The 20930-nt window shown below is 48.9% G+C and overlaps 1 protein-coding gene across 5 annotated transcripts; it reads right to left on the reverse strand.

The window, feature by feature from the left end:
- Nucleotides 1–1537: 1537 nt before the first annotated feature.
- LYSMD4 (LysM domain containing 4) lies at nt 1538–7657 on the reverse strand. 5 transcript variants are annotated; one of them, XM_037510066.2, is made up of 3 exons: nt 7625–7657; nt 6051–6340; nt 1538–4053 (listed from the first exon to the last, which is right to left on the reverse strand). In XM_037510066.2, the coding sequence occupies exons 2-3, from the start codon at nt 6330–6332 to the stop codon at nt 3433–3435; spliced, it is 903 nt and encodes a 300-aa protein (XP_037365963.1). In that variant the 5' UTR covers nt 6333–6340; nt 7625–7657; the 3' UTR covers nt 1538–3432. The 5 variants fall into 5 exon arrangements, with proteins under 5 accessions (XP_037365963.1, XP_037365965.1, XP_037365964.1 ...); XM_037510068.2 differs by lacking the exon at nt 7625–7657 and adding an exon at nt 7602–7616; XM_037510067.2 differs by lacking the exon at nt 7625–7657 and adding an exon at nt 7415–7499.
- Nucleotides 7658–20930: the final 13273 nt, after the last annotated feature.

A 20930-nucleotide genomic window follows, 5' to 3' on the forward strand; every position in this document is an offset into this window, starting at 1 on the left:
ATTTATAAAGCAAGAAAGGGAGAAAAATGGACTTATAAACAGCCAGAAAATAGTAAGATGGTATTAGTGAGTCCTTACCTATCGGTAACTGCTCTGAATGTTAATGGAGTGAATTCTCCAATAAAAGGGGATCAGAGAACAAGATGCATCACTATGCCGTTTACAAGAGACTGCTCTAAGTACACACAGATTCAAAGTGACGGGACAGCAAAAGTTACTCCAGGCAAGTGGAAGCAAAAACAGACAATGGGTGTACCACCAGACAAAACCGACTTTGGTTTTTACATAATAGGGGGGGAGAGGCATCAGTTCATCAAGGAGAGATCAACCATCAACAAATATATACATTTATGTGCATATATACGTGTGAATATGATACTAACATTTGACAGGGCAGTTAGACAACTAGGCGACTTCAATACCCCATTTCCACCAATGACAGATCAGAAAGAAATTGAAAAAAAGTGTGGAACTAAAATCATTTTAGATAAAATGGACCAACATATATACAGAACATTTCATCCAACAGAAGCAGAATACACAGTCATCTCAAGCACACATGAGAATTCTCCAGAATATTAGAATAGCTGTCATCCAAAATAATGGACAACAGATGCCGGCAAAGATGTGGAGAAACGAGAATCCTTGTGCTTCGCTGGTGGGTTATAAACTGCTACAGCCATTTTGGAAAAGTATGGAGGTTCTTCAAAAAATTAAAACTACGACGACCGTATGAACCAACACTACCGGTTCTGGGAATAGATTTGAAGGAAACCAAACACTATGTTGAAGAGAGATCTGCACCCCTGAATTCATATCAGCATCATTTACTAATAGTAGGAGTATAGTAACATGAAAACAACCTGTGTCCATCGACAAACGGCAGGATAAAGCTGTGCTAGGCACGCACGCACACGCGGATGCATATGTATATATATATGCACCGCAGCATGACTGACCTTGAGTGCACTGTGCTAACTGAAGTCAGACAGACAGAATACTGTGTGATCTCACTTACGTGGGATTTAGAGAAGATCAGACGCTTACACAGGGAATCCCAGAGGTGGGAACTGGATGAAGAAGGTCAAAAGGTACAAACCTCCAGTCGTGGGGTAAATAAGGACTAGGGACGTAACATACAACGTCCTGACTCCAGCTCCTGGTGTGCAGCACTTATGACAGTTGAGAGGAAATCTGGAGTTGTCATAATTAGGAAAATAAACTACCTATAGGAGACGGTGTTAGCTAGACTTCCTGTGGCAATCGTTCACAACGTCCAGAAATCAAATCATGAAACTTAACTTAAACTTACAGTGCTGTCCGCTGTCTCTCAATATAACGAAAGAAGAAAAATATCAAACCCCCCTGGGTCATTTCAGGGCCCACAGAATTGTCCCTCAGCCCAGGTGGTCTCTGCAAGGAACAGAGGCAGGTGAGAGAAAGAACATTCTGGGGAGGGGCTCCGGCGCGGGCTGAGCTGGGCAGGCTGGCGCTGGGTGACCCTGGGGCTTCTGCAGGGTACCTGCAGCCTTGTCTCCCCAGAGTGAAATGGGAGAGTCGCCGCCTGACCACGGAAAGAGAAAACGAGCTGCCTGGTGTCCCGTGTTCGCCCGGTAGCAGGACTTCCAAGCGCACAAGGCAGACCTTGCAGCGAGGCAAGGGCGGTTCCCACTCTCTCAGAACCTGTTGGGGTAACCTTGGCCCTCTCTCTTTTAATTCTGAATTACCAAACCCCAAATAATGAAAGAATCTGTTGTCCTTCACAGAAGAAATTGTTTTATTCCATTTGAAAAAAAAAAAAATAAAGGATACAGATACTCATTTTTTGCTTGGCAAGTCATTCTCCCCAGGGACTCTGCCCGGCCTGCTGAGGTGAATGGTGACAAATGCTGAAACACCTGTGCCCCTCGGGGGCAGCACAAAGGGGCTAGCACAAACATTTGGCTGGAAAAACATTCTCTGATCAAATCATTTCAGTAAAGGTTCACAATTTTATCCTGAAAACCATTTGGTCTCAAAGATGATTTCATTTTGAAGATACTTTAAATTTGCTTGTCGAATCTGGGGCACATTTTTTCACAGAACTGAGAGGCGAAAGAGGTTGGAAGCCCACCAAGTACTCTTCTGGCTACATGTTCCTTCCGCTACATGAGACCTTTTCTGTTTAACCGGAAGCCTGATGCATCATACGCCATAAACCATGCCCAAAGCTCAGTGTTGTCCATTCGTTCGAGAAACATCACTGAGGCTAAGCCAGCCCCCTCCATGGGCTCACGGTGGGCTCCTGCAAAGCAGGCTCTCATCTCCACCTACCCTTGCTCTACCGGCAGGGTCTCAGCGGCCAACCCATGAGTCCCTCAAGCTTCCACACTTAGCACCACTGTTCCCTTGACTTGGGAGATGGGCCAACTTAGCAGATGGTATCAGTCCACTGTATGGCCTTGAACAGCCAGGGCTACTTGTAGGACCCCACTAAGTTTCTCTGGTCTTTGACCATGAGATCCATTTTAACAGAGTCCCATTCTCAGGCTATAGCGCTAGGATTCCTAATAGTCAGGGAGGCAGCAGGAAGCAATCCCCATCTCCCTGCACCACCCTTCCAGGTGCACACAGGGGCTGCTGCTGCTCTTGGCAACACCAGCCTTAGAGACTGGGAGCGCAGTGCTGGGCGCTTGTCCTTCTTTAGCTACACAGCGCCACCGGCCGGCCAGAGCCTTCCAAGAATGCTGTTAGTGATCGCTGTGGGCATGCGCCTCAGGTAGCAGCAGATGACGACCCCCAAAGTTTGGCCAACTGGTCACATGAGGCAGAGCTTAAAACACACTTTTGTGTCAGACTAAGTAGCTCTAGAAGCAGGAGGGATAGAGCTAATGCCACTCAGTATTATAATAATTTTGGATTTAGGGCTTTTTTGATCTTGGAAATGCCTCAAAAAAAGTGGGTTTGTTACAATAAGGAGGATTTGTTACAACCGTAAACTGGCATCCTAAAACAGGGGGGAGCACCACTATTGCACAGCACTTCTGCCAGGGATGCAACCAACCATAGGTGGCAGCCAGGTGACTGATGCCAATCCCAGGGATTCCTGTGCTGAAGGTCCACCGGCCAGGGCCATTCTAACTTGGGGGCCCATAGTGTTACTGTGAAGACACTGCCTGCCCAGTAGCGCCTTTAAGAAATGGCACCTGTCAGATGTCAATGTCTCTCAGTGCACCTTTTGGGATGTAGGATGCTAAGGGCACTGTTGTTTTGGCTCCTACGGTCTTGGATCAGGCAAGGTTATTCCCCAGGGTGAGTGTTATCAAAAAACATATGGCTTCTAAAACGTGACCATATACCAGAGAAAAGGAAATACAGCACCCGAAGATGTGGCCAAGGTCAGCTGATGCACATGAGGAGCGCAACTGCTAAAACCATCCGATTCTTTACAAACTATGGCGAGTTCCCTGCCCAGCTGGTTGGACTAAACCTCCTGTCTGAAGAGGGGATGGTGGGCAGTGGAACCACAGATCTGGTGGGGGCTTGCTCTGGAACTGTACTCACTGCCATGGAGTCATTGGGGACAGCAGTCGTGTTCAAGCTACTGGAGACCTCACCAGTAGCCTGTATTTTGAAATAAACTAAATAAAACACTGGTAAAACAATGCCAATCAGGAGCATAATAAAAACCGCATTCCACCACTGAATTCCACAGTCTGCACCATTTGTTGGCATCTTTGGAGAAGCCGGCAGCAGAGGCTGACTGGAGGGCTCTATGCAGTAACTTTCACTTAGGAAGATTTCTGACTGCGCCACATGCTCGATATTCTGGTCAATGCCCTTGAAGAAATCTGTCAGCGGGCTCGACAGGCCAGCGGGGCCTACAGCCATCCCATCTGGATCTGGCTGCTCTTCGAAGGTCACTCTGATCTCCGGGGACGGACTGGAGATGGGTCTGAGTTCTTTATGAGTCTCTGTTAGGATCCCATGGTTTTTCACTGGAATCTTTATAGATTTCAAAGCATATAAGTCTTGTTCTCTGATGAAGTTGTTGGCTTTCTTGATATCTGCCACCTAGGGAAGCCATGAAGATAAATATCACGAAATATGTAAAGTTCCTTAAGACCAATATCCAGAAAGTGGTCCTTAATTGTTCTGGGTGAAGGTCTAAGCCCACCTCACTCAAGAATCTGGTGAACAGTGGAAACTTGTACCTATGCAGAAAATTAGGCTCAAGAGCTTCATTTTTTGGCTTTAACTCAGCCTCAATGTATAGCTTAGTCGTCAGATTGCCCCATAGGTTAACAAGACCAGGTCTGGAAAAGACTCGAAGTGTGACAAAACGCTTTCAGGTGAAATTTATACTACAAAATTACTGCAGTCCTTTCTACTTTTAAGGCAACAGCACCTCCATCTGGCTGACATCAGAACCCAATCCAGCATCTGCCAGAAATTAGCATTCAGGCTACAGACACTCAGAACCTTGTTTTCCTTGAAGTTTTCAGAGGTGTGCCCTCATCAACTTCCTTGTTTTCTTTCCCAGGAGTATGATTTAGAAACTTGTTTTTAAAATAAAGCAACCAACAGTTAATTGACTTGGATTTTACACTTAGGATAATCAGAAACATGCACGGAAGCAAGCTGGAAACTCTCGACTTGAAATCTACTCCAGCGTTAGGATTTAGGAGAAAGAACACCTGTGTGAGTTTTATATAGCAACAACGCTCTTGGAAAACTCCTCATAATCAGATCTTATGATTTAAGAAGTGAGAGGAAAATCTAAATTAAAGATAAACCCTCCCTTCAAAGCAGTCTGAAACTTACTGAAAGCATCAGAGATAGACTGAGGTTTAAAACACCTAAGTCCACTTAGAGTTTAAGTACAGCCAACAGATCATTCCAATCAATCACCTCCATTATTTTAATTATTTAGCAACTGCTTTTATCATCGGATTGAAAACTGGTATAGGAGACATTTTTAATTTATTAAGTCCTAAAACTAATAAGGTGCTTGAGACTTTTTTTGTCTTTGCCCCTAATAAACTGACATCAAATGTATTTACTTCAAAGGGGAAGGCTGACCCTTATCGGAGGCATTATACAGCCATCTCAGATTATTAAACATCACCATTGCAAGAAGCCCACTCACTGTATCTACCCGTCTTTGAAGAGCAGGGTTCATTTTCAACTGTTACTCTATAAACCATATAGTGCCAGTTGTAAGAGTCAAATACAAATGTCAGTGTAATTTAGAGACCACTGTGTTCTGGAGACTAGCCTGCTTACTTCTGATACAACCACCACCCCATGCAAGTCAGCTATTTGAAGTTTGTTAGATAAATGACAGTTTAAGGGGGTGAGTTTTTTTTTTTCTTTAAATAAGTAGTTATACAGCTTTAGAGAAGACCTAAGGAAGTTTAAGTTATTTTGCTACATCAGCAGGTTGCTATGTTAAGGCACAGTTAACATAGTATACTGTTAGCAAAATAAAGTAAGTAGTTTCAATCTGGGGAAAAACACAAGCAGCAAGTCTATAAATACTTTCCTACTTACTCTGTTATTGTTAATCACTCTGAATGCTAAAAACATAATTAAAGAGAAAAACAGAGTTATACACACAGGATACAAAGGCCATATATATCATGCAGTTCTAAAAAAAGGCAAAACATTATCAAAGAAGCTCTAATCAGCAAGTAAGGTTCTGAAAACAGCAGGGAGATGGCGAGCGTACCAACGAAACCCTGGATAAGTATGCCTATCATCTCTGCCCCCAGCAGGTGTTAAATAAAACGTGCTCAAAAGAAGGGTGATCAGATTTTCAGTTTAGAGCAGCAGGGCGGAGGAGCACGCAGCAGAGGGAACGCGCCAGCGCTGAGATTCCCCGGCCCTCACTCCTGCGACCTCGGGGTTCACCTGCCTTCCACCTCTGGCGAGAAAGGGGCATCATCTGCTTCAACCGACCTCTCCCAACCATCTATGGGAACCAGGAAGGGGGGAGCTAGGGCCTCCCCTCAGTGTGCCTCTGCTCCTCTCCACTCAGAGGCGCCAGTACCTTCCCCAGGATTTCTTACTTTGCAGCCATACTGCAGAGCCAGCTTGTTGAGGCTGTCTTCCTCCGCCAGCTCCCGCTGCAGCAGCACCACGTCCCCTGCTCCCGGCGGCTGAGGGTGGTGGGCGCCCTTCTTCTGGCGTTCCGTGCGCCGGGGCCGCAGAGACACACTGCGGGACTCGTCCTCAGAGGAGTCCCCCGAGTCCCCACTGCCATTCTCAAACATGTAAACGTGGCTGGTCGGAGTCCTACAGACAAGGGCTGCGCCATGGAAGGGCTTGGTTAACGCTTCCTTCTGCCTCATTTTCTCTACTGAAAACCAAACCCCAGTGTTAATTCCATAAGGCATATTCACTCCTCTGTGGCTACACCGCCTGGCTGTGAGAGGTCACGTCTTTGCCTGATCACTGCTAGTAATAAACACCGTCAGCATAAAATCGAATGGGTTCCTGCCGGCTGAGACGGAGAGACGCGCAAACACAGCGTGTTTCCCTCACTGCACATTTCTGCGCACGGAAAATAAGTGAATTAATTCCCTTTCTCTATTCCACAGTCACAGCTGTGTCTCCCCCCATCCACAGAGAAACTATTACTTTTGGGGCTCAGAGCAGAAAAGCAGCAGCTGGCACCCCCTTAAAGAGAGGTAAGGACTGTTCCCTACGTCCTTGCGCTCAGAACCACAAGCCAAAAAAACTCGGTATGACGCATCCGAAGTATCTTATTAAGATCAAAACTACCGACACCTGCTTAGAAAGCTAAGGAGCCTGAAATACCGAATGTGAACAGCTTGAGTTATGACTTATGTGGGGTATGTGGGGGGAACTCGTGCTGAACTAAGAAACTCGTCCAGTTGCTCACAGGTCCCTTTGCTTTTGTTACATCCCACGTCTGGTTTGAATTTTCGCCTCTAGCCAAGTGCAAAAGCCACGACAACCCTTTCTCGCCCTCTCCAAGTTGCCCGGGTGGCCGCCCAGAAATAAAATTTCAAGCACAGGCATTGACAGCATCAGGAAGGAGTTAGCATGGGCCCCTTCCTCGGCACCCCGCGGACCGCCCCCCCACCTCTGCCCTCCGAGGCAGCGGCCTCCCCGCCTCGCACCCGCACCCTCCCCGCCTCGTACCCGCACCCGCGAGGGCCCGGCGGCCCGGCCCAGCGCGGCCAAGGGTTACCAGGGCGTCAAGATCGGGCCCCGGCCTCGCCGCCCCAGCTCAGGACCCGCAAGGGGGTGCGGCCGCCCTCGGGCCTCAGTTTCCCTCCGAGCCCCTTCCACGAAAGGGGGGGTGGTCCCCAAACAAGAGCTGACCAGGAGAAAAAAGGCTCACGGGCATCCCGCCCAGGGGCTTAGGCCGGAGCCGCCCCCCGCCAACAATCCAGAAAAACACAACCTTCGACCTCTGACCTCCAACCTCAGCAACCAGGGGCCAGCCCTCGACGGTCGCGGCTGCCGCCGGGGGCCCCGGGGATGAGACTCGCAGCCCGCCCCCGGGCAACCGGAGACCTGGGCCGCGGCGCTGCAAGCAGCCGGCGCGACACCCCCCGCCCCCCAAAAAATCAAGACAGCGACTCCCCTACCCCCCCGCAGCAGGCCCGGGTACCTCGGCGCCCTGGATCCGACGCGGCCGCCGACGCCGTCGCCGCGCCTGCCGATTGGCTGCGGAAATCAGCTGGCTCCGGGGCGGGCCCGCGAGGCAGCCAATGAGATCGGCGGGGGGGCGGGCACGGGGGCGGGCCCCGCGGAGCTGCGGGGTCAACCCGGGACTAACTGGGAGCGGGGCCCCGGGGCGGGGCTCAGGGATCTGGGCGCGGGAGAGGGCGGAGGCCCAACTGGTGGACCCGACCCCGCCCCTGCTTGCCTCCCGGCTACGCTGCACCAGCTGGCGCCTGTGTTGCCTCTGCTCTGGGCTGTTGAGACTTTTACCGCCTCCCTTCCCGAGCGCCCAGCCCTCCGCCCAGCCCCTGCTTTGCACCTGTGGAGGGGCCTTTGACCCCGTGGGGGTCATCGCCAGGCCTCCAGCGGAGAAGGGGCGTCGACTGCATTGGCCAAGATGGGCAAGGAGCCTTTAGGTAGCGGGTTTCAGCTTCCTGAGGCTTTGCAAACCATACCGGAGGAGGAGCTGGTTCCCTCTTGCTCACAAGAATAAGAAAAGTCCAGGAATGCAGAACATGGAACAATAGCATGGACGGAAAAACATGTTCTATGTGTCAGATGGTGGAGAACTTCTTAAGCTAAAAGGGATGGACGAATTGCCTCACACACGAGGACACAACCGTTTTAAACTTCAACTAAAAAAGAAACAAAACCCAAAATTATAAAGCAAACGATATTCTGAGGGTAATGATTACATCAAACCACACACACAAAATAAAACCCTTTATTGAAAAAGACCTCATCAGTAAGGGGACAGTGAGACCATAGTAGATGATTGGGCAAACCACATGAGCAGACAATTCAGTAATGAATAGAAACATTAACTGGGATGGACAGTGAAATCTGACCAAAGAATTAAAATCACAAGTTCTCAGTCCCGTTCAACCATGACTTTGCATCCCACTTAGAGTCAAATTCCTCATCTTGGCAAAGTCCAAGATGGTGTGAAGGTTTTCACACGTTTTCTAGCTTTTAAACACCTGCACCTCCCATCGCTGGCTCTTCCCAGGAATGTTCTCTGGGCTGCTGGCTTGGCTGCATCTTTAAGCCTCAGATTTTAGACACCTTCCCAGCACAGCCTTCCTGTAGAGATAGGCACACCCTCCTTGCTGTCATCCTCCTGCTTGTCACACTTCCCAGTGAATTTACTTGTTTTATTGCTAGAATCCTCTTGCCTCTAATTATCATCTCTAGGTCTGTTTTGCTTACCACTCCCATTGCTCAACTCTGTCTACATCCAGTAGGGTGCTTATTATATGTTGGTTCAATTGCAGAGACCTCCAGGGATACCCAGGAGGAAATCGGCAACACCCAAATTCAAATCCTGGTGTGCTTGACGCCAAATACTCAGCTTTCAGCCACCAGCTGTATTTCTGCTGCAAAATTCGTTGTCACAGCTGGTGAATTTGGCAAGTCTAGGGGTCAGCATTTAAAAGTATGATTAGGGAAAGAAAGTCAGAATAGAATCTGCAGAGATGAATTGAAACAACCACTATCTGATCATTTATAGTTGTTTCTTCCATTCAGCACACCAAGCAAACAAAACCAGACTTAGCATGGAGAGACTTCATTTCACAAGGATTACTGCAAGGGGAGAAAGGATTATTACAATGGAGAGGTCTGACTAGAAGGTCTGCAAGCATCTCAAGTGTTGGGCAGAAAGAGGGGTGCTTTTGCAGAGAATAAACCAGGTTGGAAGGAACCAAGTGTGAGGAAGTGAGATGAAAAGGTGGCGGGGTTGGAAAGAAGATCAGAGAAATGTTTTAAGAGAGTCTAGTCTGCTCGCTGTAGGAGCTGTCTGCTGGTGAGGCTGCAGGCTGAGGATGGGCCAAAGTTCATTCAGGGGTCTGGAAAGAGCAGCTCAGTGAAAATTTGGTTAACAAGCACTTTGTTCTGATGGGCCAGTGGGGGAGGGGCTCTGTCCCATTTATGAGGCAAAGAAAGGGAATTGGGAGGGCCTGTGTCTGGCATAGTAAACAGGGAAACTAGGGGGCTCCATTAGTCTTATCTAAGTCACATGGGAAAAGAAGCATGGTTCTTGGCACTTTCAATACATTGGCACTTTTTCACCTTCAAACTTTTAGTATCCTTTTTTGGGGGGTTGTTTTTTCCCCAATGCAATGATAGTTCTCAGCATCAGCCATTTATTTCAATATGTTAATATCCTTAATATACAAAAGGCATCCAGCTCCCAATAGGAAAAAAAAGCTATAGAAAATTTGCCAAAAAACTTACTAGTGAAATATGTATAGAAAAAAGGCATTCAATTTACAGAGTTAAACCAATGGAAGCACAAAGAGCTGCAAGAAGCCAGATCTAAACTGAGTATGTTGTGTGAGTGCAGACGTGGGTGGAAAGCACACTCAGCTCCACGGGTTGAGTTCAGAGTGGGGTATCTGTAGCATTATGCAGCAATAGCTTTAAAAAATGTGTTCATTCTTTGTTTCTGCCTCCTGCTTTTAGAAATCTATAATCCTTATCATTACTACTTTCTTGGAAGTTCCTCAATACTAAAATATTGCACCCACCAACGAATTCCCCCACCTAGTATGGTCTGAATATTTGTATCTTCTCCCCCATTATCAAATTCATATATTGAAGCCCTAACTTCAAATGCGATGGTATTAGGAGAGGGGACTGTGGGAGGTGATGATGTTATGAAGAGGGGGCCCTGTGGATGTGATTAGTGCCTTTATAAGAAGAGATATATGAAAGCCATGTTCTTTCTGGACTGGCCCCCTAATTTTCTTGTATTTTTTCCCCTATTTTCCATCTTCAATATTGCTTCACTTTCTGAAGGATTTTCTCAACTTAATATTTTTTTTAAATATTTATTTTTTTATTTATACAAGAGCTGGGGTACAGGCCAGATGGGTGGGAGGATGAAAGAATTCACCAGAGTGGGGAACAGAAAAGGCAGACTGACAAAACACACTGCTGAGGGGAGCAGCGGGCGAGACAGGAGAGGTCTGCTGCCGGGATTTTCGCAGGCCAGGATCGAACCCGCGCTGCAGAGGCTGCCTATAGCTTCACAGTGTGGCGCTCAACCACCTGCGCACGAGGGAGGCCCAACTTTATATTCTAAACTATTATTTCTACTATAGTTTTTATTTTCAAGAGTTATTATTTTTGGAATATCCTTTTTAATAATACCCTGTTCTTTTTCTTCAGGTATCTGTCTCCTGGAGAAACTCGCTTGATGCCGAGAGGGGAGCTCTGGTGAAATTTTCCCAGCTTGAACCTAAGGAACCTACTCTCCAAACCCAACACATCTTCAAACCCACTTCAATGGGGGCTGGGAGGAATAATTTTACACCCTCCCTTTACCTGCCCCCACCCTGACTGGGGTTTACTTAAGAGAATTGAGGAGAAATCCCAAGGAACCCAGAATGGAAACTTAGAAGATCCCTCCTGGAGGCAGGGCAGCCGGCGTGCTCCCTCTGCCGGGCCTCCCCAGCATGTGCCGGCAGTGCTGGGTCTGGGTCTCTGCAGGATGCTTTTAAACTTGGATGATTGTGCTCAGCTTCATCCTTGCAGTGGGACTCAGGCAGCTGAGATGCACTTTAAAGAGGCCATCCCTAACTCATCACATGTTTGGTGTTCTTTGTTCTTTTCCATTTTGTGAGGTGCTGTGACTCACTCAAGCGATTTCACAACCAGAACTGCCTGTTGTGAAAGCAACACCCAAAAGCAAAGAAAGTTAAGGCAAAGATAAACACCTGGGATTACATCAAACTGAGAAGCTTCTGAACAGCAAGAGACACTAACCAAAACCAAGAGATACCCCACTGATTGGGAAAAAAATCTTTGCACTCCATTCAACTGATCACAAAGATATACAAAGAAACTCACAGGACTCAACAAAAACAAAGTAAACAATCCAGTCAAGAAATGGGCAGAAGAACTTAAAAGACATTTCTCCAGAGAGGAAATGCAAAGGGTCAACAGGCATATGAAAGAATATTCAACATCCCTGATCATCAAGGAAATGCAAATCAGAACCACATTGAGATATCACTTTACACCAATGAGAATGGCACATATCAAAAAAAAAAAAAAAAAACAAACAAAAAAACAACAAACGTTGGCGAGGATGTGGTGAAAAAGGAACTCTCCCACATTGCTGGTGGGAGTGCAAACTGGTCCAGCCACAATGGAAAGCCTGTCTGGAGGTTCCTCAGTCTACTGAAAATGGAGCTACCATATGACCCAGCAATTCTACTCCTGGGGATCTACCCAAAGGACACAAAAACACTGATTTAAAAGAACACTTGTACCCCTATGTGTATTGCAGCCCTATTTACTATTTCAAAACCCGGAAACAACCCAAATGCCCGAAAATAGATGATTGGATCAAGAAGATGTGGTCCATATACACCATGGAATATTATTCAGCAATCAAAAAACACAAACTCGTGCTACTTGCAGCAACGTGGATGGAGCTAGAAGGAATTATGCTCAGTGAAATAAGCCAGAAGGAAAAAATATATCGGATGGTTTCACTTATAGCAGGAATATAGGGAACCAAATAAGACATCCGTGTAAAACAATAATAACAGTACAGGGCTTACTTGCCCCTCCCTGGCCTGCTTCCCTGGCCTGGGAGTCCCACTTTATTTCTGTTCCTTTTCTCCTCAATAAACTTTTTCTTTCTCTAAACAAACAAACAAACAAAAAAAAAGTACAAAACACAACAAAGCAAAAACAGACAATTATAAACCAGAGACATCCTGCAGGGGAGGGGAAGGGAGAGGGATCAGAGGGAGGGAGGGAGGAGCACAGGGGACTGAGGTGATGGTGCACGGGTGCCTTGGGGAAGGAAATTCTATGGGGACTACCCCATTTTTAAATATTGCTTAAAAGGGCCTCCCCGGTGGTGCAGCGGTTGAGCGCTGGGTTGCGAAGCTGCCCGCAGCCTCTGCAGCGCTGGTTCGATCCCCGGCTGCTCCCCGGCCACTGGACGAGGGTCCCACATGGCGCGCAGACCTCTCCTGCCACCCGCTGCTCCCCTCAGCAGTGTACTTCGGTCCTTCTGCCTGCTCTGCTCTCCGCTCTGGCTCTGGTGAATTCTCTCACCCTCCCGCGCTTCTGACTGTACCCAGTGCTTGTATAAACAAACAAATAAGTAAATAAATAAAAGAAAATAAATCTTTAAATAAATAAATAAATATTGCTTAAAAATGGACAATGACATAAAAAATAAAAAAATTAAAAAAACAAAAACCAAAACCAACAACTGCCTCTGCAACAGTTTAGGAAGCGCTGGGAGCCCGTGAGAATGGGGCCCTCTGTCACTTGCCCTGAGTCTGGCACACAGTAGGTGCTCCCTGAAGGTTTGCGGTCATTGGTGAGTGAAGAGAAAAGGGGCTGGGGGTGGAAATTGTGAGGTGTTATAATGAGAATCATGAAACTTAGGGTGTCTCCCTTTTTGCCCATGAGGAGATTCAGAGCAAATTTAAAGCTTGATGACTCATATAATGTCATCCTTAAAAAAATGTATTACCCCATTACATGTCAATTTTGTGAGTTCCTTTACTTTTTTATTTCATTTTGAAAGAACTTGGTATTTATAAACAAACACACCCCAATAATGCTGTACTGCTGATTTAGATGCATGTTCCTGGATTTCCATCTGGACCTAGTTCTCAGTCTGGTGAAAGAAAAGGGGATCCCTCCCTCAGACCCTTGATGTCATCTACGTAAGAGAAGGCAGAGTTAACCTCTACCCAATCAGACCCTCAAGGTTCAAGCCCCCTCCTATCTGCTGCCTGACAATAAATTATAGAATTTCTCCCTGCATAGAAGTGGGTGCCTTTGGCTATTTTCAACCCCAACTTGCTCTACTGTGTCCAGAGCTGATTCACAAAATCGCTCAATGAACGCCGAGGCTGGTCCCCAGTGCCTTACTGGATATTCCCAGCTCCCCATCCCTAGATTAGCTCAGATGGGGTAGCCCCACAAGGCTTGAAGCAGGTCAGTGCCACCAGCCCGTGATCTTGTATTTTCACAGGAGACCACTGCGCACAGGATCCAAAAGGCAAAAATTCTGGCCCTAGTGATGAGTTAGGGACACAGCTCAGCACCCAGCAAATGAACTCACAGAGGTAGCTCCGTTTTCAATGTATTTTAAAACTCTAAGTAAAGGTAAATGAGGGTTTGGCCATGGTAATGAGAGATGGGCATCTTAGTATACCAGCCTTAGTATGCCAATGAGAGTGGCACTTAGGGGCACCCACGACTTGTGCTGAGGGAACGCTATCATCAGCCAGCCCAGCACTGCACCCCCCACCCCCAGGTGTCCTTTCCGGGCTATGTTATCCCTCAGTCCACATCAAGACCTGAATTTATTCCTTAGTGGAAATATAAGCATTTTGAATGGCTGCCTGCCTTCTGCTCTACTATCTTAGGATAAAACACAAATTTCTATTTTTAAGGAAGACCTTTCACTATCGTCTAAGCCTTGACCCAGGCTCAGCCTGGTCCAGAGGGTCTGACTTGATCACATGAGGACACAGCCAGACAAGGCAAAGGCCTTGGAAGAGAATCTGAGCGCCTGCAGCACCTTCTGCTTTAGCAGATGAAGAAAACGCTGCACCCTTTATAACCCACGCCAACATCTAGGCTCAGATCTGAGTCTGGGACATGAAGCTTATGCAGTTTTGAGTGGGGTGGGAAGATCCTCTTGAGGAAAAAGAAACAAAGTTAGAAACCTGGACTCTGATGCAGGACTTTGCACAGCCCTTGCAACAAGGGGCTGGAAGGGTCAAGCGTCCAGGAAGCCAGCTCTGCTGCCGGGCGTGTCCGGTGTGCTCTTCTCGGCAGCCAGGAGAGTGGCAGGAAATCACACATCTGGCCTGCCCGCCATCTCCAGGACCAGTAATGCTATCTCTGTTTATAACTGTGTACATAAGATAGATCCTTCGTTTCCCAGTGATTCCAGAAAAAGGCCTCAGTAACCTGTCCTGGGCCTAGCTATTTGCGTTAGCGCCACGTCGATCTTGGGGTGGGGGTGGGGAGGTGAATGGGTGACTGGACCCCCCAGGAGTAGCAGGACACTGTCATCAGAAGGGGTTGGATGCTGGGTGGCAGAAACTACTTGCAGTCCCAAGGGCTCTGCCCCAATGCCTTTGCATGCTCAGGAGGGTTGGATCAGGAGAGGGTGCAAAGGCACTGGGGGCTGGGAGCTGACAGGGCAGGAGGAGGGACCATGACCACAACTTCCAAATAAATCCATTTTAGGGGGAGGGCAGAGCATTGAACATTTCCCCACCAGCTGTGTAAACTAAGTTCTTATCTCTGATGCTCCGCTCGCTCGTTGGAGAAGTAGAGCTAATAATGCCTGATGGCCAACAAGGAGGGGTGGAGCACCCACTTTTCCTGGGCTTCCACTGCAAGGAGTCCATTAAATCCTTACACTAGGGCCTCCCTGGTGGAGCAAGGGGTTAAGCACAGCACTGTGAAGCTATCTGCAGCCTCTGCAGCACGAGTTCGATCCCTGGCCAGGGAGCTACCTACATGATGCAGCAGACCTCTCTTGTCTCGCCCGCTGCTCCCCTCAGCAGTGTATTTCAGTCAGTCTGCCTGTTCTGCTCCCCACCGTCTCTGGTGAATCTTCTCCCAGACCCGGCACCTCTGGCCTGTACCCCAGACACCTGACTTTCTTTTACTGTACCCTCTGCCACCAACAATCTACCACCTCCACCCAGTGGCTCACGTGACTGAGGACTTTGCGGGGAGAGAGGAGCAGAATGGCCTGCTGTGCCTCTGTGGTCCTAACCTTCCCTGGCTGGGAGGTCTCTTTCAGCCTGGGCTGTGACACCAGAGAGGACAGTTGAGGGCTGGCCCCCAAGAAGCTTCTAGATGGAGGAAACGAAGGTGGAGGCAAGACCAGGATGAGCACATAAGCATAAGGACAGAAAATCTAAAGGTCCAATCCCTTCTTGGTTATGAGGGGGCCCCCTGCTTGTCCCCCAGTATTGGTTAACACAAAGCATTTGCCCTGTGAAGGACCTGGGGTGGGGTCTTCAGGAGTAGCAGGGTAGGGGGACTGGAGGGACTGTGGGTCCCTCTGCAGTCAGATGGGGTAATCAGAGGGTCCCTGAACCAGAGCTATGTAAGGGAAGGAAAGCAGGCTGAGGCGGGTGTAGGCACCTGTGCAGGGAGGCCCCAAGAGGTAAGTGCAGGTTGAGCAGATGTCACCTTGCATGCACCTGGGAGGCAGCAGGGGCCAGCATGTCCTGCACCATCAGATCACTGAAGAGCTGGTGAGTCAGTCACCTACATCATGTCTGTGCCTCCCTGGGAGTGTCTTCACTTTGCTTGTGAGGTCAGCATTGTTCTCCCCAGTTTGAAGATGAAGAGACTGAGGCTCAGTGGCTTGTCCCAGTTCAGCCCTCTGTGACCATGCCTTTGTCCCCACAGACTCTGGCCTTGGAGAAAGAAACGAGTGTCCACTGGCCAGGGCACCTGTGCAATACATGGGCGTCACCACACATACCTCTTTGTCAACATCCTTATTTACTTCCAGAACTGGGAAGTTCCCAGAGAAAAGCTGCTTGACCCTGAGACTTAGGTTTGATAGCTCCTTCTCCAGCGCTGCTTGGAGCAGGGGTGTGGTTAAGTCCCGGTCCAGGTTCTCCTGATGGAGGAGGCTTCCAGATTGTTCCTCGACCAAGTTTGGTTGAAATGTCTCCCAACAATTCCTGTGTAGACATCCTCACTCCAGGATCTCAAAATGGCACCCTATTTGGAAGGAGGGTGGTGGCAGGTGTAATTACTTGAGTCACTCTGGATTAGGGTGTGCCCCTGATCCACACACCCTGACTGGTCTTCTTATAAAAAGGGGAAGTTTGGACTCAGCCTTGCTCACTGGGTGGAGGTCAGGGTGATGCTTCTGCAAGTGAAGGAATGTGAATGTGGAAGGTTGTCAGTAAACTACCAGAGGCTCAGGGAGAGGCCTACAGGCCCACAGGAGCACCAGCTCTCCAGCACCTGGGCCCCCACAGCAGAGGCCACACATTTCTCTTGTTCAAGCCATGCAGGTGGTGGCGCTGACTTCCAGGGGTGCATGCTCACCACACACGCTGAGACCCCAGCATGTTTTCAGGCTCCCTGAAGCCTGGTTCTCTGTCGCCCACCCAGAAAAAAACGCCCAGATGCTCCCCAAGGAGTTGCTTAAAGGCCTCATGGGTGCCATTAGTCTCCATCTGCTCTGGCTCACTCCGGGCTCCCTCTTTTCCCAGTACAAACCCTGGCCTTCCCCAAAGCATGTTATTGCTGTTTAGGTGAAGTCTGGCATATAAACTCTCTCGGGGCTGTCAGAAGTGCTGCTTTTACCTCAGGGTTCTTGTGTTAATTAGTTATCCCTAAACAGTTCAAGGCCCTCCCTTTCCAAAAGTCTGTCAGGCAGCTTCTGGCGTAGAAAACCCTCCCAGAGGTGTCTCCCCAACAACCAGGAATCAGAGAAGTGTGCTGTTCCTCACTGCTCCTCATTAACACCTACCTGGCTGCTGTGTCAGTGATTAAGAGGGGGTGCTGTTAGGTATAGGGGTGCGAGGCGACTTACCTGAGAGTGATGGAGGACAAAAATAGAAAAAACTGAAAAGGAGGTGCGCCACAAGACCAGAAACCTGGCTCACACAGGAGGTGGGGGTAGAAGAGATTAGCATAGTCATCGACACAGCTATGGAAACTAAGATCCTTAGGCGCAGTTATGGAAACTAAGACCCTGAGGCGCAGAGGCCTAGATTACAAAGCACAACATCCAAGCAGGTATCTGAAGGCCGCATCCAAAGGTAAAGATATGGAGATGAAGCCCATTGTGGAATCTCTGGTCCCTTTCAGATTCTACCTAGTTACCCCAAATCAGCAACTCACCCTAAGGCTCACAAGGAGGGGCCCCTCCCAAACAGAAGACTCTATCAATGCAGTCTCTGCATAGGCTGGGGCAGCCCTCCCACTGCCCACCTGTGACTATGCAGGTGCTTCATTTTCACCAACTCTCTCCTCTGCAGGGCAGCAGGCTCTTGCCTGCCCGTGCCCTGGACCTGCCGGGACTTCTCCTCACTGACCTCCCTCAGAGGAGGCCGCTCTCCTCAAGGCTGCCCGTCTGCAACCAAGTAGGCCTCTCTCAGCACACCTGTCCCTTCGGGGGCAGCTCTTCCTGCCGGCTTGTGTCTAGGCAAGTGTCCTTTATTCTTCTGTCTCTTTCCCTAAAAAAACTGTTTTTTAAATATAACTAACGTCTCTGTCTTGTGGAGAAACTCGCCTGGGAAACTCTCCGCGTGCTGCTGAAATGGGAGTTCTGGGGAAACATTTCCCAGGGGGAACCCAAGGACCCCGCACTCCAAACCCACAGACTCCAAAAAAAACGACAAGAGGACAGCCGAAGAGGTGAGGGAACTGAGCTGCTAGGGGAGGGACCTCTTACTGGGGGCCAGGGATGCTGAAGACATGACCACAAGGAGAACGCGGCATGGATGGAGGGGTTAGTTACTCGGCTCCTGCAGGTCCCTCGGCTCCCACCAAGCTGGGAGTGCGCACCCTAATCTCCAAGGAGTTAGAGATGTGGACCCTCAGACCTCACCCAGGAACACTGAACCGTAATCCTTAACACCCAGGGGTGAGTGTGCACCCTAGATACGGCCAAGTAGCACTGCTCCCTTGCTGGGGTCACCATCTACACCCTCTGCCTTGGCCAGACAGCTCCCTGGCCCCTCTCTCTGTAACAGGGTGGTCCCCAGGAAAGGGGGAGGTTCCCTGCCCCACCCAAGGGAGGGTGGAGCTGAGCAGCAAGAGAAGAAGCTGCAGGAAGAGACGGAGGAAGGAAGCAGGATGGAGCAAGGAGACCTGGAGGAGACGCATGGAGCCTAGAGACACATGGAGCCTAGAGACACGTGAAGAAACTGCGCTTGTCTTTTGGTCGTGGACTGGGTGACACAGATGTGGGTGAGACCTGTGGGGAGGTGACAATGGCAGCTTTTATCTTGATGTTGATTTTGCTCTTTTCCTTCCGGGCTTGTCCGGTTGTTTGTGACCCTTTTCTGTGGGTCCCCACTGGAAGATGCTTTAGACTTGTGGCAGGCTTTGGGGCCTTGCTCTGGGCCGACCCCATATGGATGGACTTTTACCCACGAGGGGACGGGTAACTTTGGGTGCTTCATTTAGAAACTAGACTCTTTGCCTCACCTGTATTGTTTCCTAGTTTTATTAAAGTTCCTTCCCATTAAAGTCTCCTATGTCTTGTGTTGATGCGGCGGATGGCAGAACCCATTTAGAATAGGCAGGTTTGCGGGGTTTGGGCTGACCCTCTCCCTGTCCTACAACATCTCCACCGGCCCCCGGCCCCCGGCCCCCGGGTCCCTCCTCATGAGAGCACAGGCTAATCCAGTAACCTCTGCAGACACCGCCCTCCCCTAGCGATGTGAATTGGACAGTGGGGAGAGGGGAGGCCTCAGCGGGTGGGGACCGTGGTGAGTGTGTGGAGACCCCATCTCTTCCTCTCCTGGTGACAGGGAGTGGGGCCCAGGGACAGGGAGAGTCGGCCCTTTTTGATCTGGAGGCTTCTCGAGGGAACCTCTAGGATGGTCATGCCCTTAGGGCTGAAGGAAAGGGGCCATGGCATGCCTGGGAAGTGGGGTTCCCTGCATCCCAGCCCAGTTCTTTCCATCCCTCAGTGGGTGCAGAAAAGCTCTTTCTAAAGGAACTGGAGCAGAGGGACAGAAGTCAAGGGGCCCCCGAGGCAGAAGTAAGAAATAGGAACTGACTTATGATGGGTCCAGGGTTTTTCGGGGGTGGGGAGTGATGAAAATGTTCTGGTGTTAGTTGCACAATTTGGGGAGTATATTAAAAACCAATGAATTTTATCTTTTAAAATGGTGAATTTTGTTATGCAGATTAGATCTAAAAAAAAGAAATTGGGATCCAATCTAGCCTCCCACATTGCATTCATTCTAATACTCTTTAATTTAGCTTTCCAACCATGTCACGATGTCCTATTGTCATAGAAGGGGAGTCTGGCCCACCGGGTTTGCCATCACTGGGTACACGAATGCTACCCAGCAGGGGCTAGTGAATCTTGTGGCCTTTGTGTGTCTTCATATGCATTGTGGTTTTTGATTATGAGGTCCTGGTCCTTGGAGCTACCTCGGTGAATTCTTTAAAGTTGGGGTTTAGGGCCTCCCTGGTGGCGCAAGGGGTTGGGACTCATCCTATGAGGCTGTCTGCCACCTCTGCAGCGTGAGTTCACTCCCCAGCCCGGGAGCAGCCCACATGGCATAACAGACCTCTCCTGGCTCGCCCTCTGCTCCGCTTAAGCAGTGTATTTCGGTACATCTGCCTGTTCTGCTCCCCTCTCTGTCCCTGGTGAATCCTCACCCCCCACACTTCTGGCCTGTGCCCCAGCTCTTGTATGCATAAATAAATGAAAGAGAGAGAGAGAGCGTGAGCAAGCAAGCCGGGGGTTTAAATCTTTTCCTGGAGAATTTCTGTTTGCTTTTATGAGGTGCCAAAAAGCATCACCATTTCAAATTATTGTAAAATTTCCAAGAGGGAGCAAGTCCTTCAGGATTCGCAGGGACTGTAGATGCTGTCATGCCCCACATGCAGGGGGTTAAGGATTGCTCAGGAGAATGATTCCTTCCTCTCCTGGGTTCACCAGTGAGGGTGTTTACTTTTGATTTTAATTTTTTAATTTTTTTTTATAGAGGCATGTTTTATTCATTTATTTATTTGTCTGTTTGTTTGTTTTGTTTATACATGCACTGGGCACAGTCAGAAGCGCAGGAGGGTGAGAGAATTCACCAGAGCCAGAGCGGGGAGCAGAGCAGGCAGAAGGACCGAAGTACACTGCTGAGGGGAGCAGCGGGCGGCAGGAGAGGCCTGCGCGCCATGTGGGACCCTCCTCCGGTGGCGGGGGAGCAGGCGGGGATCAAACAGGCCTCAGAGGCCTCGGGCTGAGCCACCGGGAGGCCCGAGGGTGTTTACTTTTGCGTCCTCATCTGATCAATTGTTTCCTTGTGATTTCTCTCCTGATCGTTTCCCTTTATTGCTAACTCAGCCAAACCTAAAATACAGGTAGCTAACATTATTATATTGGTGATTTTTGTATGTAACGAGCTGGGAGGGATTTTTGAGCAGATGCAGGCTGTTACTTAGCTGTGTGATTTTCACTATGTTACGTCAACATTTAAAATTAATAAAATTAAGAACGAGCCTGAAGATAATGGTTTCCTTTACCTCTTTCTACTTTTTCC

The sequence above is a fragment of the Talpa occidentalis genome, unplaced genomic scaffold, assembly GCF_014898055.3.
Source record: "Talpa occidentalis isolate TD23 unplaced genomic scaffold, MPIMG_talOcc4v2.1 talOcc4.14, whole genome shotgun sequence".
In the NCBI taxonomy this organism is placed as follows: domain Eukaryota; kingdom Metazoa; phylum Chordata; class Mammalia; order Eulipotyphla; family Talpidae; genus Talpa; species Talpa occidentalis.